General features: G+C 39.2%; 1 protein-coding gene across 1 annotated transcript; it reads left to right on the top strand.

Annotated features, from left to right (window-relative positions):
- Positions 1-27,639, top strand: LOC130039254 (E3 ubiquitin-protein ligase RLIM-like). The gene is made up of 6 exons (XM_056131102.1): positions 1-81; positions 220-382; positions 3,356-3,459; positions 14,726-14,945; positions 15,496-15,600; positions 26,039-27,639. The coding sequence occupies exons 1-6, from the start codon at positions 1-3 to the stop codon at positions 27,637-27,639; spliced, it is 2,274 nt and encodes a 757-aa protein (XP_055987077.1).

Below are 27,639 nucleotides of genomic sequence, written 5' to 3'. Positions count from 1 at the left end.
ATGGCAGCAGCCAGAGATCTGATGCATGGTGGCCATCCACAGGCTAAAGGGAGAAATATGCCACCAGCCTCTGCCAAGGACGTAACTGTCTGTGTCAGGGCTCCTAAAGCCCGGTGGCCTTTCCAACGCATGAAGAGAGGCTGAATTTCTGGGATTACTAGTACTGGGACTGAACTCAGTACCTTTTTTACTTTTCATTCACACCATGCTTGCTTCCAGAGGCTCAGCATTAGCCAAGAGCTGGAGTGCCCTTGTGCCCCTTTTGCAGTCCTTTGGGGATTCTGCTGCCAGGAACAAATCATCTCCAGACTGCAGGATGCTATGTATCAGAGATTCCCCAGGGAATTTTTCTATGTCCATAGCCAGCTGTTCCTCAGACAAGGTGAGAGATATCTTGAACCCTTGGGTCAACCAGATTCAGATAGAATTTTCCTACCTGTCTCTGGATCTTCCTACTTAAAGGTCAACAGAAGTTGGATAACTGGTGCAATTTGCAAGCACAATAACAACTTGTCCTTGAGGTCCAAGGAAGTAAATCACTGAAAAAAACACACCGAACAGTGTATAAGGAGAGGGTACAACAAAGTGAATAGCCGTCATGGCTGCAATGATTGGGCACAGGTTCCACACATGTCAGAAACCCCATTGTTTCCTACTATAGGAAACAACAGTGTCTTCCAAAACAAGGCATACCCCACTAAATATTCCAGCTTCCCAAAACTCTATATGCTCCATGATTCCTAGCTGAACATCATGAGATATTAGGTACTCTCACTAGCTCACAGGTCTAGCTCCTGGCCTGAGTCCAATCACTAGAGGAACAAAATTGTGCCAAAGATCGGAAGGTTCATTCAGTCCAGGCTTTAAGGAATTTGTTCTGGAATTTCCCCATGTTTTCTTCCTCCCTGGGCACCATGACTGGGTTGGGGAGGGACAAAGTGCCATGCACTCATCTGGGGAACATAAAGTAACAAAATAGGAGACTAACACCCAAGAATAGCCGAGATAAGTACCAAGAGGTTTACTCCATGGTTTGGAGGCCAGTCGTACAAGCTAGGGGAAAAGGCAGCTCAGATAGAGAAGGGAGCATCAAATAAAGGGTATAGGGAGGATCCTCCCAGGATGGGAGATGCATGCTGAAAGTAGACTGTAGACCGAACATGATTGCACTCAACCCCTCTTTTGCAAACCACAGCACCCAAAAGGAGAGAAAGAACAAAAGGGAATGCCCTGTCACAGAGGCAGGGTGGGATGGGGGGAATGGGGTTGGGAGGGATGCTGGGATCAGTGGTGGTGAAGAATGGGCACCGATAGAGGGATAGGTACTCGATCATTGTATAGCTGAAACCCAAGCACAAAACTTTGTATGTCTACAACTGTACCTCATGGTGTTTCACTAATAAAAATTAAAAATAAAAGTGTCATGGTAGAAATTTGTTTGAGCTCCTAACTTCCTTAGGAGATTTCACCACAATAGAGATGCTAGATAGTCAGGCCATAGAGAATCTTGTTTTTCCTTTGCCACGCCAGCATCTGCCTACACCATGGACTTTTGGGAACCCAGTAAATACAAGTGTGGCAAAAGCAATGTGGGGCTTCAACTCCAGCTGTTCGTTGAGCTATGCCTTTTCTCTCTGCCCTCCTCTTGGGGGTTGTGAGGCCCACCCCTTCTGCAGAGAATTACCTGACAGTGAAGCTACAGGGCCATCCTGCCTCCAAGTTTGTAAATGTCTGACAGTAGCTGGCTAGATCCACAGTGGAATGGTCAGGAGGAAAGTCAGACAGAAATCAATGTACGGGAACTGATTAGGGAGATGCTACTCCCTGTCAATATTCATCAGACTGCCCTACTAAATCTGATGTTAGTTGTCCCCTGTAGTATCAACCCAACATTAAATATTGGCCATTCAAGTTTACTTTGGGTTCACAGCTTGTCTGGTGTCATATTGACCAACAATCCTCACTGAGGGAGCAGAGTTCTAGAACAGTGGTCAGGCTCTTGCCCTGCATGCAGCTGATCTAGGTTCAATCCCTGGCATCCCATATGAACCCCTGACTACCACCAGGAGTGATCTCTGAGCACAGATTCCTGAGCACTATTGAGTGTGGCTCCCAAACAAAAACAAACAAAGACATAGTCCTCACTGAAACCTTTGTGAAAGTTCTTTAACAAAACATCCAGGAAATGCTTCGAGGAGATGGCAACACTTTCTAATCCCTCCCAAGTGCTGGTGTATCATAACAGACAAGGGCCCCTTTTCAGAGGCCATTCAGTTGCAACTCAGACTGATGGCAAGACTTAGTGAATGTGGCTTAGTGCTGTGACTTATGATTAAATTCTAAGTCCATACCACAATAGACCTTATATCTGGCCATGGAACCAGAGCACTGAATCAGATTCTGTAGCCTTTAGGAGGCATTAATAGTGCCTAGTTGTGGAATCACAGATTTGATCCTGACATGCAGGCAATTCAGCTCTCTCTCTTTCTCTCTCTCCCTCTCTCCCTCCCTCTTTCTCTCCCTCTCCCCCTCTCCCTCTCTTCTTCCTCCCCTCTCTCCCTCTCTCCCTCTATCTCCCCCTCGCTCTTTCTCTCTCTCACATTTAAACTTTCCTTCCCACTTTCCTGATCCCCTGGGTAAATTCCTGACTCTGTGTCCAAGCAATAGATTCCTATGACAGATGATCTTCCCTCAAGATCATGTAAACTAAGTTCTACCCAAATGATCACCAGGCCCCCCTTCCATCTTACAGGAAAGAATCGTATTCTGGACCAGGCCCTGGAGCATTCTACCTTACCCAGAATTCCAAGTTTTATACATACCCATATATTCCTCTGTAAGTCTAGGCTGAAGGAACAGGACCTAGGTGATATTGACCCTCTTATCTGGAAGACTCTCCTCAACAGTGGAGTGATGCTTGGTCATTTGTCATCCAATCCATCTCCAAAAGTCTCACAAGTAGAAACAGACAAATGGGGCAAGTTCTATCACTTTCCTGGTCAGAGAACAAAGAAATCTGGCCAAAAATCAGATTTGGGCACTTGAGAGTTTAGAGGGAGAGCCAAGTTTTATTTACGTATGCAGACTCAATCTGGCTAATGCCAAAATTACCCAAAGCTTTTACAAGTTTAGACACAGGATACACCAATTCTTTGGGAGCAGTTTTTCTCATCTAACATACACAATTGTTGCTAACATAATACTGCTTAGTACAATGAGTGATGCTTCTATTCTAAGTTCCACATTGGCATTGCCCTGTGGCCCCCTTCCATTACTCCTCAAGCAACATGGTCTGCCTCTTCTGCTCTGTTCTGCTCACAACTGTATGATTTATGGCCTATTCATCTTTGTCCAGCTTCTATAATGGCTCTCTCAGAGGTCCCACCTCTAGTTTCCGCTTCTGCTCCTTATTTTCCTACAATAATACCCCATTACATTAAGGGGGAAAAACCATCTCAGGTAAAGTTATAAGCACTCAAATTTATAAAACATTAGTTCAGTCTATCCTCCTCATTATGTAGTTCTAAGGTAAGCACCACGCCCAGACATCATAGTTTAGAGGCCGAGTCAAAAATAGCACCAACAGAACAACTCTTACCTTGCTATATATAACTCTTATCTAGGATTATAAAACCTTAAAGAAGGGAACTGTGTCTTTGTCCCATTTCCACTTCAGTGTTTTCCATAATAAATTATGTGTAATCACTTGGGAAATATATGATAAAGCAAATTTAAGGATATAAGCTACATACCATATGTCAGTCATTTCCAAAGAGTCTAATAAAATAGTATTAATAGATACAAATAGCTTTATCATTGAAAACACCAGAAAAGAGACAGAGAAAGGCATGAATAGACATATTTTACAGATTACCAGCACTTCTAAAAATTCCTCTATAGCACTCTCCTATCACTGTACCAGCTGTCAGAGAGTACAAAATATTTTAATTTCAACTTGACAACTAAGGAAGAAATGCATAAAATAAAGTTCTGTTACGTGTAGAGTTGGTATACCTCATGGTGAGATACAGCACAGAATGATGAGAAAACACTAGTCCCACTATAAACACAGGAGGGAGCTATGTGATTTGAAGATATAACAGGTGGGAAGAAGAGACATTTTGGTTGCCAGGCACACTGCTTTAGGAAATAATCAACACTTTCATTTTCTATCTAGTGATAGAGAATTCTTTCTTTGACAATTAAACCTCGCCTCCAGGTTTTTGCTTTGTTCTGTTTTTTATTTGTTATTGTTTTTTCTTTGTCTGTTTTTTAAACCCAATTGTACCTTCTTGACTTGAGCATTTTCCCCTTTCTTTGTTATGTCCCTGCACTTATTTTGATCTGACAAGCTTAATGTTGTTTGATTGGATGAAAGCAGACCATTTTCTGAGAGCTGAGCTGAGCCAAGTGCTTCAAGGGCACTCATCCATATTGTGAGGAATTTCCATCCCTTTCTCGTACCTCTATCTTCTTGGCTTTAGATAACAGAATAAAAATGGATATATTATAAGGGATGAAACCTCAGAAGAAGAAAAAATTAACCCTTCGAACTATTTAGTACCCTAAGATACAGAAAGCTGTTAACCAAATGTCAGTTCATCTATATATGTCATAATAATGACATACATACATGTGCAAAATATTTGATTCAGTGTCCACAATATTTAATAGTTTTTTATTTAATAGCTGCAATTTTGTGTTAGTTTTGGGACCACAGCCAGTGGTGCTCAGAGCTGACTCCTAGCTCAGAGCTCAGAAACTATTCCTGGTGGGACTTGGAGGACCATATGAGGTGCCAGGTATCAAACTCAGGTCAGTCATGTGCAAGGCTGTACTATTGCTCTAGTCCCTTACAGTCACAAATTTTTATGTGAGAGCTACTTTTCAGTTTAATAGATTAGGAAACTGAATATAATCTTAAAATTATACAAATAAATAACAATAAAATGATAAGCATTGATTGAAATCCTGTTCCACCTGACTCCAAACTCTAAGTAACAAATTTTTGTTACATAATATTTATAGGTGCATCCATACCAATCTAGCCCTGAAGAATATTAAAAATACAAAGCATATGTCCTCACTCAAAATCTACTTAATAATAAACTATATTTTAATAAGTCCCTTGGATGATTCCTAAGCACGTTTAAGTTTGAAGGACTGGGAACACAGCTCAGTGGGAGAGTGTTTTGCCTGTGTTATGAGTGCTGGGTTTGATGCCTGGCACACCATGTACATACACATACATACATAATTAGATAAAAATGCTATGTTACAAAGGTCTAAACTTCTCTTCTCTAACAGAACTCACTGATATGCCTTGTTACTAAGCTTAGTAATTAAAAAATATAGCCTATTAGCTCAAACATCAATTTAAGCCCCCAAACATGATGTTTTAAATAACATCAATATCATTATATCACTCATATTTATTTTAAAATTTAGTTAAGACTTGGAAACTTCTGGGAACATATAACTAACATACTTCATTTATTCATAATAATAAAAATCCAGGGAGCTCTTATTTATATAACACTCTGTGAGCTATTACCTACATAAATTATTATAAAAAGGAATCCTTGCTTCCCAGGAACTTAGACTTATAGTTGATTATCTGTGCTCAAATACAAAATATTATTTTACAATTAAAAAATTAATGAAGGGGTAGAGAAATAGCACAGTGGGTAGGGCACTTGCCTTGCACATGGCTGACCTGGATTATATCGCTGGCATTCCATATGGTTCCCTGAGCCTTGCCAGAAGTGATTCCTGAGTGCAGATCCAGGAGTAAGCTATCAGCACCTCTGTGTATAGACCCCCCAAAAACAAAAATATTAAAATTTAAATTACAGTATGAAAAAAATAACAGGGGGTTAGAGAGATAGCTCAATGGCTGGAGTATATGCTTTGCATGCAACAACCCTAGGTTCTGTCCCTGGGAGTGTATGGACCTCTGAGCACAAATTGGGGCGACTACCTAGCACAAAACCCCCAAGCACTATTGAGTGTGGCAATAAAATTTTTAAAATAGAGAATGAAAACAGGTTGGGGAGATAGTACAGGAGTTAGGACACATGCATTCAACCTACTTCAAATTCTGGAACCACCTAGGTTCCTGAACATTAACAGCTGTGACCCTGGAGGCCCCTGAATATTGCTGAGAAGGCTCTAGTGTGCCCTGGCAGCACTGCATTCTCAGGTTCTAGACTAAAGCACCAGCCTGCTGGGCCAAGTATCACCAGGAGTGGCCCCCCTGAGCACTGCTTAGCAGGCCCTCGAATGAATAAAAAATTATAAATTAGTGAGAAATTAAAATGACCCTATTCTTTTCCTTCTAGGTTTGCTTCCTTAGGAAAGGCAGACTTCAAGATCCTCCAATATTGCTTTATTTTTCATTCATCCCTGGTAAAAGATGAGGCAGGAAGGGAGTGGGAAGTTGAGAAATGAAAAACCATGAGTTGAATAAAGATAAAACTCATGAGCCTTTCAATGCCATCTGTTATTCTTTTTTCTTTGCTTTTTTGGGGTAACCCCCGGCCATTCACAGGGGTTACTCCTGGCTCTGCACTCAGGAATTACTCCTGACGGTGCTCAGCAGATATATAGGAAGCTGGGGATCGAACTTGGGTCTGCTACATGGGAGGCAGCCTCACTACCCGCTATACTAGAGCTCCAGCTCCATATGTTATTCTTAATGCTGATGGGAGAAGTGGATTCTAAAAATAATTTAAGAATATAGAGAAATGAGCTGAAACTTTGGAAAGGAGAAAGATTTATGGCGACATGTTCCACAACCTTCAGGAAGATTTTCCATTTTTATTTTAGTTTTTTATTTATTTTGGCTTTTAATTTTATTTCAGTTTTAAATTTTTCTTGTGCCTTTATGAAATACTTTCATTTAGTCATTGAGATTTTTTTAAATTTTGGGGTCACACCCCACGATGCACAGGGGTTACTCCTGGCTGTGCCGTCAGGAATTACTCCTGACACTGCGCGGGGACCATATGGTATGCTGGGATTAGAACCCGGGTCCACCGCGTGCAAGGCAAATGCCCAACCCGCTGTGCTATCGCTCCAGCCCCGGCAATGTGATTTTCAAAGCTGCTCATAGAGTTTAAGGCATCCAACGTCTCATCCAACTTTCCAGTCTATCCATCGTTCCAGCCCATCCAACGTTCCACCTCCTCCAACGTTCTATCCCATCCAGTGTTCCAACTAAATACCCACCGTGTATGTCACTGTACCTCCACCATGGCGCCCAGGTGCCCTCCCACCTCCCCATCCCGACTCCTTTGAAAAATTTAACTGTTATAGTTTGGGTCACATGTTTCCACTAGTGGGGCTTTCTTCAGCTCGCTCTTTAAATCTAGAAAATGAACTTCCAGCCAAGGGAAGCGGTCGCCCGGATCGCCCATGTTCCAAGTCCCGCCCCCAGCTCTGCTGGCCTCCGGAAGTTGGAGGAATCCGATGTCATCTAGAGAAGCATGTCCCCGCTTCTTTCCAAAAATTTCTTACTAAATCAACCCATTAAAGGGTCACTATCAGCTTAAGCAGGTGCCCAAAGCATTTATTCCGAAGTGGAAACTGGAAACTGCTTCTCCCTCTTGGATAGTTCTAATGTCCCCGGAACTTGGGCACACGGTTGGGTGGGTAGAAGGGACGATGCAATGCTGCGCTCATTAGGATCCTCTATCTGCTTTTCTACTGGCATGTGGGACAATGATTGACGTGGCCACGGCTCAACCAAGGGGCAGCTTTTAACTTTAGCGGCAGTTCCTTCTGTGGTGCCTGCTCCTCGGTGCACTGCCGTTGACGACAGCCACGGCAGGTCGTCGGCTGTGAAAATGGCGGCCCCTGAGGGGAATTTTTTTTGGATGGAAGTGAACAGCTGAAGAGAACAAAAGTGAGTTAAAAGCCTCCCTCCTTGCAGACGATATTCTGATAGTTTATTAGTATTGGTTTCACATCCTTGTGCCAAACTGTATGGTTTTGAAGTGCTTAATAACCAGCAAGATTCTTTTGATGCTATTTATATGAAATGTTTTTATACACCTAAAAGGAATTATTAATATGACTAATCAGGAAAAATGAGGAAAAGTTGAAGTATAGATGACTAGGGTTTTCCATCCCTCGGGTATCCCGTTTCCCCCCCAACCCGTCTCGCCTGCCCCTTTCATATCAGGTTATTTTATGATTTTTTTTGGCTTTTTGAATCACACCCTCTGATGCTCAGGGTTACTCCTGAATCTGCACTCAGGAATGACTCCTGGTAGTGTTCAGGGGACCATATGGGATGCCGGGTACAGAACCCAGGTTGGCCACGTGCAAGGCAAATGCTCTCTCCACTGTGCTATCACTCTAGCCCCATATCAGGTTATTTTAAAATGTAAGCTTCCAGGTCCTGGGATAGGGCATTTTGTGCGCTACCTATTCCTGGCACAATCTGGTCCCCCAAGCATAGTAAGTGGCAGCCCTGGAGGCCTCCGGTCCCATGGAGGTGGCCCTGGTATCCTTGGCAGTATAGGAACTGAGAAGCAACCATCCTCCACCCTTATATGAACCACTAGCGTGTTTGGCAGAGAATCGCAGGTCTTGGAGACCCAGGTCGTCTGAGCTTGGGAGGTCCCAATCCAAAGAGTTAGATTCCGGGCCAGAGACCGCTAAAGTGGCTGAGCGCATGCTCAATGTGCGGGGACATGCATTATAGAGCACCACTTGGTATCTAACCCCAGGAACCGTCCAAGCAGAGATGGCTGTGTGCTCAGAGATCATTCCTAAAAGTGCTAGGGGTGGCCATGTGCAAGGCAAGCACCCTACAGGCTAATATTACTAGCTCCTGCCCTTATTACTTTACGTATTTTTTGTCATTTGATAGAGTTGTAGGTCAGTTGACTAATGCTTTTAAGTTGTCATGGTTGTGTTTGGAAGTATAAACACTGCTTGTCAACTTCATGTTTTCTCCTAATTTTTCTTATGTGAGGATAATTTGCTGCTTTGGAGTAAATAGCTAATTGATTTGTTTTTAAAAGTCTGACGATTACACTTCCAGTTACTTCAGGCCTCCCTTACATATTACAAACCGTAGAGAGAGCACATACAGTAGATGATAAATACACCTTCTTTTTTCTTTTTACCTTCGAAGTGTTGAATCTGATCATCTTCATTTATAAACTGAAATATAACAGATGTTAAAAAAATTATTTGTAACATTGTAATTACTAGTAACATACTCTATATATTTGCTTATTGAGAATATATTCTACAACCCCTTTTTGAAATTTAATTAAAACATTTTGCTGGTTTAAAATGTTATAAAATTAAAATATGTTGTGATTATATGTTCATAAATTTTTGAAACAAAATGACACTGAGATTATCCATCTTAAACATCTTACAAATTATCAAGGCAACTGAATATCATCTTCAGTTATTCAGTGTAAAAATTTTTAATTTAGCAATCAAACCCAAGCACAAAAAATTGTAAATCTACAACTGTACCTCATGGTGTTTCACTAATAAAAAAAGAAAAATAAAAAAAAATTAAAAAAAAATTTTTAATTTAGCAAGCTAAAATGAAAAGTTGAACATATTCACTATCTCACAACTTTTAATGAATTTGCTTCAACCTGGGTATAAATTATTAGCTCAATATTTTAATTGCATCAATATAATGCTTCCAAATAGATGAAATAGGAAGGATGCTTGAAAAAATTAATTGTGATATTTGATAACTGATACTAAAAAGTAAGACTTAAATTAAGGTTGTAGAAACTCAATGAGATGAAGTATATTCTCATATAGGAAACTTCAAAATTTAAATAATATATATCTATTACTAATATCCAGAAACTGCACTTACGTTATTAGCTATTAATCTAATCAAACACGTGTAAACTTTTTCTCAATACGCCATGCATTTACAAAAACCTATACCTATTTATACTAATTAACCTTTATTAAACTTAGGCATCCTGAAAGTCCCAATTGGAAGCTAATTGGTCATATAACATTATCTCACTCTTTATTAAGATATTAATAAATATATTTTAATATATAAATATAAAATATTAAATAAATAAAATTATATAAATAAATAAATATAAATAAAATAAAATAAATATAAATATAAATAAAATATAAAAATATATAAATATAATTCCCACTAGAAAGGAGCATTGTGTTTCTTAATAGAAACCAAATATTCCTTAATGTACCTTAAGATATTTTCTCTTTGACAATTGGGTAGCTTTCAGTCATGGTCAGAATACATTGTATAAGTTATGAAGCAGATACAAAATAGGGAAACATTTAAAGATATCATAGTACATAGAAGTAGTAAGTTAATTTAACATAATTAATATTATATCCCTAAAGCATTTAATTCGCAATCAAATAAAATGATTATTTGTCCCTTTCATCTAAATAATACTACTTCAGTGCCTAATAATTATACATAAACAAAGGGTTAACAGAACAAATTCTTCCTTTATATTTTCCAAGATAAAACCCAAGGAAAAAATAAGATTAAGCCAAAGAAAAAGCAAACTATATGACCATGTTATATTTACTGAGTGGGCAATAACAAGTAATATTATATTGAATTTTATTACAAGTAAATAACTTGTAATTACAACTGATGAGGTCTGACCATATCACTTTCGTATAACAGCTTCTAACTTAAGTAACAGAAAACACTCACAGGCTTACATTTAAAAACTAAAATTCAGGAGCAAGAGAGCAAGGGAGCAAGAGAGCAAGATAGAGATACAGAAAAAGAGACAAACAGAAAGATAGAAAACACAATGAGCAAGGAGCTGCCTTACATACAGCCAACACAAGCTCAGTAAACGACATCCCAGAAGATCCCCTGAGCCCTGCCAGGAGTGATCCCTGAGCACTGCCTCATGTGGACCCCCAAACAAAAATAAATTAAATAAAAAAACTTAAATACATTATTTTAGAACACAAGTTTCTCAGGTATATGGATCTCTCTCTGACTCTGATTTCCTTTGTCTCTTTATGCTGACTTTCTCATTTATAAGTATGTAAAATAGCCATAGGTATTGCTAGGTTTACAGCCAAATAATGTGGCAACTATAGTGAAAAATAATTTCTCATTTACAGTAATTCCAGCTAATGTCTCAAGTTAATCCTTAATTGTACATATTGTCACATGCTCCTTGTTAAACTAATGAACATAATCACTAATTTGAGATAGGCTGATTGGACATGGCTGTATCTTTAGCCTTTTCCTTTAATCATGACAATGAATTTGGCTATACCTAAACCATTTTAGCTATGCCTAAGATTAGACAAAGAATTTTTCCTCCTGGAAAATTGCAATGGTATTTTCATATGTATATTAGGTAGAGAAGAATATATATAGGCAAATACAAAGCCCAGTGTTGTAAAAATAAATTAATTGGTATCCTTTTTAAATTTATTGGTATTTTCTTACAGGAAAAATCAATATTCAATTCAATTATAGCCTGTGTCAATTATTCCTTGCGGGACCAATTTCACAACATTCCCATCCACAAACCAAATATGTGGTTACTCAAATAATACATGGCCTTCAAGTCTATTACACCTCTCTGCGATTGTCTCTCTGCCAACACATGCCCAACTGCTACACTCCACCATTGGAAATTCATAATGAAATTTAAATATCCAGATTTAGATAGAGTAAATTTGTGGAACATTTACAACTCTCATTAAATAATAATCTTACAGCTCTTTGTATTTGTAATTTTATGATAACATCTGTCTTTTATAATATATACAATTTAGTTTCCTTGTGATCTTTCTTTCATCAGAATTGTGAATAACTTGGAAGTACAGATTAATGCATCATTTGATATATCTCTGTCTAGATCAGTAATAGTGTTGTTTATGTTGGAAATATTAGTTATCAAATAAACCAGATTGAATAATGTTACGGGCTGGAGCGATAGCACAGCGGTAAGGTAGGGTAGAGTAGGATAGGGTAGCATAGCCTTACAAACGGCCAACATGGCCGACCCGAGTTCGATTCCTCCACCCCTCTCAGAGAGCCTGGCAAGCTACCAAGAGTATCTCGCCCGCACAGCAGAGCCTGGCAAGCTACACGTCAGGTATTCGATATGTCAAACACAGTAACAACAAGTCTCATGATGGAGAGTTATTGGGCCCGCTCTAGCAAATCGATGAACAATGGGGTGACTGTGACCATGAGTAATGTTACAAATTCACCAGTTAAATCTCATCTTCAAGTAAAACACTTGAATGAAGGTATCTAAAAATCATTGAAGTAAGCACTGATTATAGTAGGTGTAATAAATATTATGGATCTTTTAAAAAATTCCTGTGCTGGGGCTGGAGCAATAGCACAGAGGGTAGGGCATCTGCATTGCATGCGGCCGGCCCTGGTTCGATTCCCAGCATCCCATACCCTGAGCACTGCCAGGGTTAATTCCTGAGTGCAGAGCTAGGAGTAACTCCTGTGCATGGTCAGGTGTGACTCAAAAAGCAAAAAAAAAAAAAAAAAAATTCCTGTGCTACTTTGAATAGCTTTAAAAAAAATACAGTATTTGTTAAAAGGGAGAATAAAAAAGAAACCAAATAAAGGAATTCTCTGGGCAAACAAAAAGTGTGATACAATTTTATTTCATTTTTATTTTTTAACAGAAGCTTGAGTACATAAGTTGAAGGCATTAATCACTGTATCACTGTCATCCCATTATTAATTGATTTGCTCGAGTGGGCACCAGTAACGTCTGCATTCGTCCTAGCCCTGAGATTTTAGCAGCCTCTCCTTACTCGTCCTCCCCAATGGTGCCCCATTGGAGGCTCTTTCAGGGCCGGGGAATGAGACCCGTTATTGTTACTGGTTTTGGCATATCGAATACACCAGGGGAGCTTGCCAGGCTCTGCAATGCGAGCAGGATACTACCAAGAGTATCCTGGAGAATATAGTGACATTTAATTAAGGATCCTTTTTTGTTTTCCGGCCAGAAAGGGTACCAGAAAGTTAACGCACAGCACACTCAGTTAAGCTGTCTGGGGTTTGACAGGAGATCAGCACACTCAGTGGAAATATCAGGGGTAACTCAAAATAGGAGAAACCTAAATCCAACACCAAAAACAAGGGAAGCCAGAAAACAAAAGTACAAGAAAAAACTCAAACTCAGGGAGGCAGAGGCAGAAAACCACAAAAGTGAAGACGGTGAGGGCCAAAGAGGCAGCCTTGGGGAGGGGGCGGGACTGGTATTAATATGGATTAAACTAATCCAAATTAAATTTTATTTAAAAAATCTCTCTGTCACCACCCACAATTAGAAGGTGAGAAAAATTAGATGTTTTATATGAATAATTATTTTGATTCTACCTGAACTCACTGGGCAAATGGAATATGAAAAATTGAGTTATTTGGGGGGGATGAACTGTGTCATTGTTCTCAAGTATAGTCTTTAACATGCCAGGATATATACCCCTTAACTAACTTAATCAAACGCTTCCTCTAACCAAATATCATAAATCCACAGCATGTTTCTTAATGTTTTTTGACTGTGGCCCCCTGCTCAGCTGTTTCGGACCCCCTGTTCTACTGATCATTCTCCTAGTTTCATTTGTGCTCCCAAATTTTCACCTGTGGCCTTGTTGGAGTATTCTGGAAGCCCACGGGAGAACACGTGCCCCCCTCCCCATTGAGAAATGTTCATGTAGGGGCTGGAGAGATAGCACAGCGGGTAGGGCATTTGCCTTGCATGTGGCCAACCCGGGTTCGATTCCCAACATCCCATATGGTCCCCTGAGCACCACCAGGAGTAACTCCTAAGTGCAGAGCCAGGAGTAACCCCTGTGCATTGCCAGGCATGACCCAAAAAGAAAAAAAAAAGAAAAAAGAAATGTTCACGTACAGTGGCATTAAAAGCCAGGCTACAATGGACCTTCCTCATTACGGCAACATTACTTGGAAATGATCACTCTGGACAAGAACTGAGTGTTGAAAGTAGATAAAGGGATATACATGATAACCTTTCAACATCTGTATTGCAAAGCACTAAAAGTTCAATTGAATAAAGTTTTCTTTTGGGTATTGGGAAGCCATTAATACCCAAAAGAAAACTTTATTCAATTGAACTTTATTCAATTAGTTGCATAAATATATTTAAGTAGCTCCCTGATGAATTATCAAAAAGTGTGATGTTTTATTGCCTTTCAATTGAGAAAGTTATGATAAAGAAAAACGTATCTCTGAGAAATTGAAAATGAGAATTGCTATGTAACTAGGATGACTTTGGCATGGCACTTTGAAGAAATGTAATACAGCTAGATGCATTGGGGGTTTTAATTTAACGAATAAATAACTATATTATACTAGAACCTGCAAAAGCCTGCTAAAAGTCAAAGAATAGGCACAGGAGGGTAAAATAAGATGAAGGACAGTGCCTGATATACCAATAGGCCCTTGGCCATACTTACTGCTTCTAAATGGATTTCAATCTGACTTCACTCTGATGCCTACTTGGTACCAATGGGGGCATGGAGACATAGTGGGTGGGTAGGCAACAAAATAGAAATTTTAAGTAGGGTCTCAACTACTGATTCACTATATGCAGCTCAACTGTGATGTAGAATACAGTGGTGCATGAAAAAAAACACTTTAAGTAGAACGTAATGTAGAATCTAGTTATTATACTTAAAATATGCCATAAACATTACTTTTTAATTATTCTTCAAGATGGAAAACTCAAATTTTGAAGATGAAGATGTTTTCCAGTGCCAGTACAACAATAAGACTCAAGAAGACTTTGACAAATTTGTGAGTAACCTGAGTGAAGAAGATTACAAGCTTATGAGAGACAATAATTTACTAGGCAACCCGGGTGAATATACAGAAGAAGAGTTGCTGAGAAGACTTCAGTGGATTAAAACGGTGCAAGATGAAGATGAAAATACAGGTGTATTTTATTTGGGGGAGGAATGGACAATGGATTTTAAAATTTATAATTTTATGTAATTTTGCCAAAAACAAATTTGATTAAGTAACTATTAAGTAAATATTCATTTAAAAAGAATTTTCATTGGGGCTGGAAAGCGGTGCTTGCCTTGCATGCAGCTGACTTGGGTTGAGAACCTGGCATCCTGTATGGTCCTCCAGTTTATCAGGAGTAAACCCTGAGCATCACTCTGTGTGGCCTCCAAATCAAAATAAATAAATAAATAAAATTAAATAATTTGCATTTATATTTACATGATCATTGGTTACAAATATCTCAGTAATATCTCAGTAAAAGACTCAGAATAAAATAAAATATATTTCAGTTTGTCAGAGGACAAGATAAATATAATAGCATAGTAACTGTGCAACAGTTTAGAAAGAGATTATATAGATGCATTAACTAACTTCAATTTTAAAAGAATTGGCATTTACTTGATCTTTGATGAGAATCTTAAGGGTTTTCCTTACCGCATTCTCATTCAGTTTTTTTCTCTCTTATTTTTATTAAGATTCCATGGTTCACAAGGATATAAATTACAGTTCTGCGCAGATATTTTCACAACCTCACACCACCACCACAGTGCCTGACTCCACCCTCCCCACACACCAACTTGGTAAGTTCAATTCTGTAGGCTGATTCTCCATGTCTACTGTCTCTGGCTATTTGTTGCTCCCTTACTATGCATATTTATTTTGATTTATATTTTAGAGATTTTTGCTTTGGAATGGTCTTTTTGATTCAGAAAATTCTTTAAATTTTTAATTTCCAGGTGTTTGAGCTGTTTTCCTCATTTATGTCTGTGATTAACTTTCATTTTCAAGGCATCATGCTCTCGACAGTTGATACGAGTTCTTGATTGTATGGAGATTTTTTTTGTGACCTGGCATGTTGTCTATCTTCGAGTATATTGTGTGTGCACAGGTGAAGACTGTGTACTCAACTGTTGGGCTGATCAAGGGTCTGCTAAGTCCATTGTTTACATTTCTTCCTTCAAGTTTACTATTTCTTGTTGAATCTATCCAGAAGTGTTTAAGTCTCCAATTAAGCCTACTTGATCTATCCAGCAGTCTTTATGTCTCCAATTACTACTGTGTTGCTACCAATATCTTTCTTCGTGTTAATTAACAGTTATTTTAAATATTTTGATGGTCTATCAATGGGTGCAGATATTTTGGGAGTGTGAGTTCATGATATGTATATCCTTTGATCAAAAAATATGCAAGCCTGTGATGAATACTTGTCCAATTTTAAGTCTGCCTTGTCTGAGATAGATGTGGCAAAAACTGCCTTTTTAAGATAATTTTTTCTATGTTTTTGTTTTCCAGTCTTTGACTTTGAACTTATGTTTACCTTGGCTGTTCAGACATATTTCTTCTAGTCAGCAATAAGTTGGACTCAGTTCTCTGATCCATCCTGCAATTCTCTATCGCTTGAGTGATGAACTCAAGCCACAGAAAATGAGATTACAGACATGGAAATTTATTTACATCATTTTGTAGTAGTTATGTGGGTATGAAAAGTTTAGCTTGTTTTTTAATCAAACCCGTTGGATGCATCTTCAAAACTAGTTTCACTGTTATGAGGTTCCTAAGGTGTTGCTTGTCCACAAAGTTTTCTATAATTCCTTGAAATGTGAATGATAATCTGTTTCAATTCCTCCACCCCTCTTGGAGAGCCTAGTAAGCTACCGAGAGTATTACGTCTGCACCGCAAAGCCTGGCAAGCTACTCCTGATGCATTCAATATGCCAAACATAGTAACAACAAGTCTCACGATGGAGACGTTACTGGGCCCACTCGAGCAAATTGATGAATAACACGAGGACTGTGACCGTAACCGTGAATCTATCTGTATAAAATGTTCTTGGTGAGGAATGAATTTCATTAAGTTCTTTTACAGTATCTCCTCATTTTCTTCTGACACATAAGATCTCACTTGATAGATCTGCTATGAGTTTATGTGATTTCTTTTCTATGTTAGTTTCTTCTTTGATCTTGCTGCTTTAAATATTCTGAATTTGTCTTTTATCACTCTAATTATAATGTGTCATGGAGTAGTTTTTTGGGGGTCTACTTTGGCTAGAACACCTTCTGTACACTTGGATATGACTGCATCCAGTGCACAACTCTAGGAAATTGTCATCTCTTTGAGAGAGTACCCACTGTACTGTCTTCTCTGGTCCAAGTCTTAGATTTTGAAACATTATGTATTATCAAAAATACTCTATTTCAAATGCTTAGAAGCAAAGTTATAGATTAGTTATAACATTTATGTATAATTAATTAAAGTAAAAGCACATAAAACTTGTATTTATCTTATTTTTCATTAATGTTTGAACCACAGATGAAAAGTCTCTTGGCATTCCTCCCACTGTAGAACACATAGTTGTGTAAATCATGAATGCTTAAAATAGACTTCCTTCAGATATTTTAAATTTTATAATAGAATTAGTTAACTCATTACATATGACTTAAAATTTTACTGTCTTGTAAATATAGACAGTGCATTTTACAAAATATTACTTCTAAAAATGTGAGATATGCTGAAAATACCATAGCATTTAAGTTACTGCTTTTTATTTGGGGACAAAATTTCAAAGTACTACTTTTTTTTAATGAAAGCAAGCACTTATTTTTTAAAGGTAGAGGAGGCAGGTGAAGGATGCTAGAACACAGTTGGGATGAAGTTTTAACTAAAGTAAGAGAGAGAGCAGCTAAGATCGTCCAAGTGTAGAAATAGGGGGTCCATGGTGGTGGTGGTGGTGGTGGTGGTGGTGGTGGTGGTGGTGGGTGGGTGGGCGGGATGAGGTGTCAGTACCAACAATGTCTTTTTTACCTTTGTTTTTCAATTTATGATTCCTACCTTTCCCATTCCCACCCACACTCCTCCTGAATATCTGGAGGCTGAGGTCCTGACCATAGCTGGTCACAGATATGGGTTGCTATGGTAACTGCAAACAGTCAGGGTGTCTGCTGGTAGGCATTTTGTTTAACATTTATATATATATGTATATTTTATTGAATCACTGTGAGATACAGTTACAAAGCATTCATGATTGAATTTCAGTCATAAAATGATCAAACACCCATCCCTCCATCCATCCCCATTCCACCCCCTGCCTCTGTGCCAGTCACTTTTCTTCTTACTCTCTCTACTTTGGGCCATCATGGTTTGCAATACAGATACTGAGAGGCCATCATGTTTGGTCATTAGTCTACTTTCAGCATGTATATCCCATCCCAAGCAACCCCTTCAACCATCATTGACTTAGTGGTCCCTTCTACATCCCAACTGCCTTCTACCCTAGCACATTAGGCAGACTTCCAAATGGTGGAGTAATCCTCCTGGTCCTTGTCTCTACTGTCCTTGGGTGTTAGTTTCATATTGTTATTTTATATTCCACAAATGAGTGCAGTCATTCTATGTCTGTCCCTCTGTTTATGACTCATTTTTGATCATCATGATACTCTTCATATCCAGCCATTTAATAAGCAAATTCCATGTCTTCATTCTTCCTAATTGCTGTATAGTATTCCATTGTGTAGATAGACCAACGTTTCTTTAACCAGTTCTCTGTTCTCAGGCATTCAGGTTGTTTCCAGATTCTAGCTATTGTGAACAGTGCTGCAATAAACATACAAGTACAGAGATCCTTTCTACTGTGCTTTATTGCATTCCTACGATATAGTACCATATTCCCAGAAATGGTATTACAAGGTCATATGGAAGCTCAATTTCTAGTTTTTATAGGGAATGTCCATATTGTTTTCCAAAATGGCAGGGCCAGTTTCCATTTCCACGAACAATGAATGAGAGTCCCTTTCTCCCAACATCCTCACCATCACTGGATGTTCTTGTTCTTTTTGATGTGTGCCAGTTTCTGTTATGTAAGATATCTTATTTTTGTTTTGATTTGCATCTCTCTGATTATTAGCGATGTAGAACATTTTTTCATGTGCCATTTGGCCATTTGTATTCCTTTTCTGAGGAAGTTTCTATTTCTTCCCCCCATTTTTTATGGGGTTGAAGGGTATTTTCTTGAGAGGTTCTACTGGTGTATTATATATCCTGATTATTAACCCCCTATCTGATGGATATTGGGTAAATAATTTCCCATTATGTCGTCTTTTGGTAGTTTGGTCACTGTTTCTTTGAGGTATAGAAGCTTCTTAGTATAATGTAGTGTCATGTGTTTATGTTTGTTTCCACTTGCTTGGTCAGTGGTGCTTTATCCTTAAAGATGCCTCTAGCTTCAACATCATGGAGGGTTTTGCCTACATTTCCTTCCATATACCTTTTAGATTCAGGTCCAATATTGAGGTCTTTTATCCACTTTGATCTGGCTTTCATGCTTTGTGTTAGACAGATGTATGAGATCATTTTTTGCTTGTAGCTGTCCAGTTTTCCCTGCACCACTTGTTGTAGAGTCTTTCCTTGCTCCACTTCACATGTATTGCTCCTTTATCAAAGATTAAATGATCATATACTTGAGAGTCTGTCTTAGAATATTCATCTCTGTTCCATTGGTCTGCAGGTCTGTTTCTATTCCTATACCATGATGTTTTAATTACTACTGCTTTGTAGTAGAGTTTGAAATTGGGGAAGGTGATGCCACCAATCTCCTTTTTCCTAAGTATTGTTTTAGCTATTCTTGGGGGTTTACTGCTCCATATGAATTTCAGTTGTGTTTTGTCTATTTCTTTGAAGAATACCAGAGGTATCTTTATAGGGTCCACATTGAATCTGCATAATGCTTTGGGGATGTCAATTAACATTTGATAATGTTAATCCTCCCTATTCACAAGCAGGGGATGTGTCTCTATTTCCTGGTGTCCTCTTTTATTTCTTGAAGTAGGGTTTTTCAGTTTTCTTTGTATAGTTCCTTCACCTCTTCAGGTAAAATTATTCCAAAGTACATGATTTTCAGATGCACTACTGTGAACAGGATTATATTTTTAAATATCTCTTTCTTCTCTTTCACTATTTGTATATAGGAAAACCATGAACTTTTGGGTACTGATTTTGTACACTGCCAATTTATTATAGAAAGCTTTACTTTCTAGGAACTTTTTAGTAGAGTCTTTAGGATTTTCCAAGTATAGTATCATGTCATCTGCAAATAATGATAGCTTGAGTTCTTCTTCTCTGATATGGATGCCCTTGATATCTTTTCTCTTGCCTAACTGCTATGACAAATCCAGTACTATATTGAATGGAAGTGGTGAATGTGAGCAAACTTGTCTTGTCCCTGAACTTACAGTGAAGGCTCTTAGTTTTTCACCATTGAGAATAATGCTTGCTGTGGTCTTGTAGATGTCATTGAGTATATTGAGGAAAATTCCTTCAACTCCCATTTTGTTGCAAGTTTTTTCATAAATGGGTGTTGTATCTTGTCAAATGCCTTCTCTTAATCTATTGATATGACCATACGATTTTATCTCTCCTTTTATTGATATTGTGCATTATGTTCATTGAGTTGTGAGTGTTGAACCATCATTGCATCCCTGATATAAATTGGACATGGTGTATGATCTTTTTGATGAGTCGTGGATTCTATTTGCTAGTATTTTGTTGAGAATCTTTGCATCTGTGTAATCAAGGATGTAGCACAGTAGCACTGTCCTCCCGTTGTTCCTTGATTTGCTCGAGGGGGCCCAGTAATGTCTCCATTGTGAGACTTGTTGTTACTGTATTTGGCATATTGAATACGTCACAGGTAGCTTGCCAGGCTTTTGCTGTGGGGGGCGAGATACTCTCAGTAGCTTGCTGGGCTCTCTGAGAGGGGTGGAGTAATTGAACCTGGCTCGGCCGGGCTGGCTGCACACAAGGCAAACGCCCTACCACTGTGCTATCATTCCAGCCCCATTATCAAGGATATCAGCCCATAATTCTATTTGGTGTGATGTCTCTGTCTGCTTTTGGTATGAGGGTGATATTTCCCTCATAGAAACTGTTAGGAAGTGTTTCTGTTTCTACAATTACCTGGAAAAGCTTGAACAGGATTGGGAATAGTTCCTCTTTAAACATTTGGAAGAATTCACAAGTGATTCCATCTGGGTAAGGGCCTTTGGTTTTCAGGAGACTTTTGATTATTACTTCAATTTCCCTGATAATGATAGGTCTGTTCAGGTATTATGAGTCTTCTTGTGTCAGCTTTGGGAGATTATAGGAGTCCACGAATTTATCCATTTCTTTGACGTTGTCTTGTTTCATGGAATACAGTTTCTCAAAGTAATCTCTATCCTTTGAATTTCTGTAGTTTCTGTTGTGATGTCCCCCTTTTTGTTTCTGATTCTGTTTATTAGGGTTCTCTCTCTCCCTTTCTGAGTTTTGCTAGTGGTTTATAAATCTTATTTTCTCAAAGATCCAGCTATTGGTTTCACTAATCTCTTAGATTGTTTTTGGGTTTCTATGTTGCTTATTTCTTCTTTGCGTTTTATTATTTCTTTCCACCTGCCTGGCATGGGTTCCCTTTTTTTGTGGGCTCACTCTTCCTTCCTGAGGAAGGCTTGTAGAGCAATAAACTTTCCTCTTAACACTATTTTTGCCATGTCCCATTAGTTCTGGTAACTTGTGTCTTCATTCTTGTTTCCAGGAATCTTTTGATTTCCTCTTTGATTTCCTCTCTAAGCCACTGGTTATTCAGTAGTGAGCTGTTTAATTTCCAGATGTTTGATTTGAATTTGTTTCTGTGAGTGATTCACATTTATTTTCAGTGCATCATGATCTGAAAAGTTCATTGATACAATTTCTATCCTCTTAATTTTATGGAGGCAGTTTTTTGTAGCTCAGTGTGTGGTCTATCTTGGAGAATGTCACATGCACACTTGAGAAAAATGTGTGCTCAGCTTTGGGGGATGAAATGTTTTATATAAATATATATATATATATATTTCAGTGTATCACTGTATCACTTTCATCCCATTGTTCATTGATTTACTCAAGTGCCAGTAATGTCTCCATTCATCCCAGCCCTGAGATTTAAGCAGCCTTTCCTTACTCATCTTTCCCAACAGGATTGGAGGCTCTTTGAGGGTCAGAGGAATGAGACCGTTATTGTTACTGTTTTTGGCATATCGAATACACCACAGGTAGCTTGCCAGGCTCTGCCTTGCGGGCAGATACTCTTGGTAGCTTGCTGGGATCTCATCACTGTCACTGTCACTGTCGTCCCGTTTTTCATTGATTTGCTTGAGTGGGCCCAGTAACATCTCCATTGGAGACTTTGTTGTTACTGTGTTTGGCATATCAAATACATCACGGGTAGCTTGCCAGGCTCTGCCATGCGGGCGAGATACTCTCGGTAGCTTGCCGGGCTCTCTGAGAGGGGCGGAGGAATTGAACTTGGGTCAGCCATGTTTGCTGTGTGCAAGGCAAGTGCCCGACTGCTGTGCTATCGCTCCAGCCCTTGGATCTCATATATATATAGGCCCTCCCGTTGATTGTCGATTTGCTCGAGCGGGCCCAGTAACGTCTCCATTGGAGACTTTTGTTGTTATTGTGTCTGGCATATCGAATACTCTCGGTAGCTTGCCAGGCTCTCCGAGAGGGGCATAGGAATCGAACTTGGGCCGGCCATGTTGGCCGCTTGTAAGGCGAACGCCCTACCCGCTGTGCTTTCGCTCCAGCCATATATATATATATATATATATATATATATATATATATATATATATATATATAAAGGCCCTCCCGTTGTTCATTGATTTGCTTGAGTGGGGCCCAGTAACATCTCCATTGGAGACTTTGTTGTTACTGTGTTTGGCATATCGAATACATCACGGGGAGCTTGCCAGGCTCTGCTGTGCGGGCAAGATACTCTCGGTAGCTTGCCGGGCTCTCCGAGAGGGGCGGAGGAATTGAACTCGGGTCGGCCATGTTGGCTGAGGGCAAGGCAAATGCCCTACCACTGTGCTATTGCTCATATAGTGGCTATATATATGGGCTGCAGTAATAGCATAGCGGGTAGCCATTTGCCTTGCATGCAGCCAATCTGGGTTTGATTCCTCTGTCCCTCTCACAGAGCCTGGCAAGCTACTGAAAGTATCTTGCCCACAATGGCAAACCCTGGCAAGCTACCCGTGACATATTAGATATGCCAAAAACAGTAACAAAAAGTCTCACAATTTGTTGTGAGACGTTACTGGTACCAGCTCAAGCAAATCGATGGACAAGGGGAGGAAAGTGCTACAGTGCTACATTATATATATATATATATATATATATATACATATATATATCCCTCTATGATTTGTTGCCTACTATCTGAACCCTGTGAAACATGGTGTGGTAACCATGAAAAATGGGTAGGGAGTGTCTTATAATGTGTCCAGGAATATGTTCACTCATATGTGAGGCTCAGCCCAAGCATGTGGAAAGCATCCTGGAACATGGCAGAGGTTAGGTAGCGGTGGTCGCCTGCCAGGGCTGGGTTCTTTGGGGTGGGGAGGGCTCTCACTTGCTCCCCTCTGGGGCACCTTGAGTGAAACATCCTGGCGCAGAGTCCAGTAGCACGGTTATGGGGGTCTCATTTTATGCTCCCTTTGGGAGAAGCAGCCATGAGTTCTGGAAGGTGGCCGATGAAGGGATTATCTAGCACTGGTAGGAGGTGGCTTAAGGGTATGAACCCTGGGTCACTACAGACTGGGGGAAGCAGGCAGAGGATTTCTGCTCCCGGATCCTGTTGAGTCCAGAGTCTAAGGTCACAAAGTCCCGCATTACCTGTGTTCCGTGGGACTTCACTCACGTGTGAGGCTTGGCCGGAGCATGTGGAAAGTGGCCTGGAGCGTGGAGGCAGTTGGGTATTGTGTGTGTGTGTGTGTGTACACGTGCTTACACACAAACACATATAAATACTAAAGCTCTGTCTTCCATTCCTTACCTCAGAAAAAGTATGTCCTTGAGACTGGAGCAATAGCACAGCAGGTAGGGCGTTTGCCTTGCATGCGGCCAACCTTGGTTCGATTTCCAGCATCCCATATGATCCTTTGAGCAATGCCAGGAATAATTCCTGAGCACAAAGCCAGGATTAATGCCTGAGCATCGCCGATCGCTGGGTATGACCCAAAAAGAAAAAAAAAAGTATGTTCTTACTGAACTTGAATCTGGTTGATCTATTGAGAAGTGATAAAGTGGTGTTGGAATCTTCAACAATTATTTTGTTGCTATCAATTTCTTTCTTCAAGTCTACAAACAACTTTTTAAAGTATTTTGCTGGTCCCTCATTAGATACATATAAATTTGGGAGTGTGAATTGTTCCTGATGTACAGATCCTTTAATCATTAAGAAATGACTTCGCTGTCTCTTGTAAGCGTCTTCAGTCTAAAATCTATGTGGTCTGATACTAGTATGACTACTCCAGTTTTTTGATGAAGTTTTTTGCTTGTAGAATTATTTTTCATCCTTTGACTTTAAGTCTGTGTTTGCTCGGACTGTTCAGATTTGTTTCTTGCAGTCAGCAGAATATTGGGTTCAATTTTCGGATCAACCTGTCACTCTGTGTCTTTCAATTGGTGTGTTTAGCCTATTTACATTGAGAGAGAGGTTATTGTTAAGGGTTTTGGCCCAATATTTCTGTAGTTGTTTTGTGTATTTGGGCGGGGGGGCTTGTCTAGTCTTAAAGTAGCCCATTTAGTTTATCAGGCATCCATTGTTTTGAGTCTATGAAGTTCCAGAGTTGTTGACTGTCTGTATAGCTGTGTGTTGTTACTTCAAGTATGAATGAGAGTCTAGCAGGGTAGAATATTCTTGGTGAGAAATTTATTTCATTGAGGTTTTTCACTATATCCCCCCACTGTCTTTGGGCTTGGAGAGTTTCATCAGATAAGTCTGCTGTAAATCTTAAGGTTGCTCATTTATAAGAAATTTCTTTCTTTGATCTTGCTGCTTTCAGAATTTTATCTCTATCTAAGGTTTTTGTCATTCTGATAAGGATGTGTCCTGGAGTATTTTTATTTGGATTTCTTTTCTTAGTACCCTTTGGGTCTCCTGAATCTACGTGCATGTACTCTCCAACTCTGGGAATGTCTCAGCAATTATGTCTTTGACATTTGCTTCTTCATCAGGGTTTTCTTCCTGTCCCTCTGGGATGCCAATGATTCTTATGTTATTCCTCTTGGCTCTATCCCAATTTTCTCTTGATATCTGTTGGTTTATTTTGAGGCTCTTTTCCATTTTCTGCTGTTGTCTGGAAATTCTCTGCTCCTCATCTTGGAGCTCACTGATTCTGTCCTCAGCAGCTGTTGCTCTGTTACTGAGGCCTTCCACTGAGTTTTCCATTTCACCTACCAATTTTTTTAGGTCTGTCACGTCTGCTTGTATTTTCGTTTGCATTTTCCTCATTTGTGCTCTCAGATGCTCTTGTATTTTATCAAGAGTACATTCCGTTGCTTCTTTGAGCTCCTTATGCATCTTTAACAGCTCCATTCTAAATTCATTATCTGAGAGGTTATATAGTTTATTATTTCTGTTTGGTTCATCTGGGCTAGCAACTTTACTCACTATACCTGGTGGATTCCTGCATTGTTTTCCCATTGTGATATTTTTGTTTTGTAGTTTATTCCTGTGTGTTGATGTATTTTTTGACCACTGCAGTTGGGATGTCTTTGTGGGTTATGGATAGGTAAAGAAATGTGAGGCCTGGGGGTTAACTAATACCTCAAATGAAGTGTATAGTTGAAGTAACTTCTCTCGGATGCTATTACATGTGTGCAGTTTTGGGGTTAGATATTTTAAAGGTATACAATGAGGGGTGGATCTTCGGGCAATGCTGGGATCCACACATGTGGTTTGAGAAGTTAGATCCATGCATTGAGGGCGATAGCTGGCAAAGAAGGACAGTTCCTGGGTGAGATTCTGGGAGGCAGAGCTTCCCTTTGGGAGAGGACCTGGGGTTCCAGCTGGGGGATGGGTGTGATGGCCACAGGAGTCCACACACACCTGGTTTAAGAAGTTAAATTGGTGCGTTGGGGGCAATAGCTGCCTCGAGGTACTATTTTATGATGGTTCTAACTATGGTAGTTCATTTTCCTCCCCCAACTTTTATTAACAGATGCAGAACTCTCTTCAGATGTTGAATGTTGTAATGCTTCTGTGTTACCATGGCTTAGTTATGATAAGGAAATTGGAAACATGAGAGATGAAGAGAGAGCAAACCTATTTTGGGGAGAAAGCTCTCTAGAGCCTAATCCAAACAGTGATGATTTTAGAGTTAGTATGAGCATAAATTTTAATGCACATGAGAATCCAGATCAAGAAATAGAATGTGCTACATCTACAAGACTTCTGAGTGAAGAAAATTTGGAAGACAGCCAAAGACAAGTGCAAATTTTACCACTTGAATCGATGTCTACAAGGTCATCTATGTCAGAACAAGGTACAACTGAAATATTAACAGAAGTCCCATCTACCAGAGGCCAGAGAAGAGCAAGAAGCAGAAGCCCAGAAAATCGAAGAGTCAGATCAAGAATTGAAAATAGGTCAGGTAGAAGTAGAATAAATGATAGCTTAGAAAGTTTTCATTATCATTTAACAGGACTTCCTATGCATACTCTGGAAGATGAAGATGAGGATGATACATTTTTTATAACTCAACAAGAAGAAACATTGAGACAAGAAACTACTGCACTTGAATCTCAAAATAGTGGTCTTTTAGCAAGTTGTGAAACAACAAATACAATTCAAGGCAGCCATTCTCCAGATGAAAACAGCAGTGAGGAGTTTAGGAGATTGCCACAGGCATACCCAACAATACTCTATGATTCAGAATTAGAGGTTGATCTTATAGCATCTTCTCAGAAAGACAGTGAAGCTAGTATAAGTCAATTAACATCTGAAAGACAAATCAACACTGTCAATTTAGAAAGCGAAGTAGTTCAGGATACTTTGTCTCCTTTTGAGCAGGCAGAAGCACAATCTTCCAATGAATACTCCTTTAATAGTTTACTAACTTCTCTTATGTATAATCCGTCAGTTCTAACGGAAAGCACAGTGCGTAATGACACAAATAACCTAGTGGATGATGATGAAGTAGGTACTAGTGTGTCATCCCCAAGTCAACCTACAGAAGGAATAGAATTATCAAATATATTTACTATTTCTGGTTTGAGTAGTACCAGTACTACTGAAGAAAATCATACCCATAATTTCTATTCAAATACCACACCAGTTTCTAATTTCAGCTTTGATTATGAGTCCAGTTATAGTTATTCTACTATTCCAATGACCAGTTCTAACAATGACTATTCAAACAATCATTCACTAATGTTTGGAGAAAATGAAAATATCTTAACACCATTATCACCAGGAGCAGTAACTGAGATCCTGCGTGAAAGACCAATGAGCCCAATGTTTGATGACAGTGATTCTTGGTCCTCCCTTAATCTGGATGAGTTTCTTCTAGCAGATGAGAATGATGAGCACCAATCTACAGGACTCACTAAGGCACAGATTGACAACTTGGATATAAGACCGTTTGGTGAATTTGATGCATTAAAAACCTGTTGTATATGCATTACAGAGTTCATAGAAGGCAATAAAATCTGCATACTGCCATGCTTACATGAATATCATCTCCATTGCATCAATCGCTGGCTGTTACAGAATATTACCTGTCCCATTTGTCGCAGGAATGTAGTAGACATTGATGAATAA

Source organism: Sorex fumeus, unplaced genomic scaffold (genome assembly GCF_029834395.1).
Source record: "Sorex fumeus unplaced genomic scaffold, SorFum_2.1 ptg000086l, whole genome shotgun sequence".
NCBI lineage: Eukaryota > Metazoa > Chordata > Mammalia > Eulipotyphla > Soricidae > Sorex > Sorex fumeus.
This window is presented reverse-complemented; position numbering and strand designations above follow the sequence as displayed.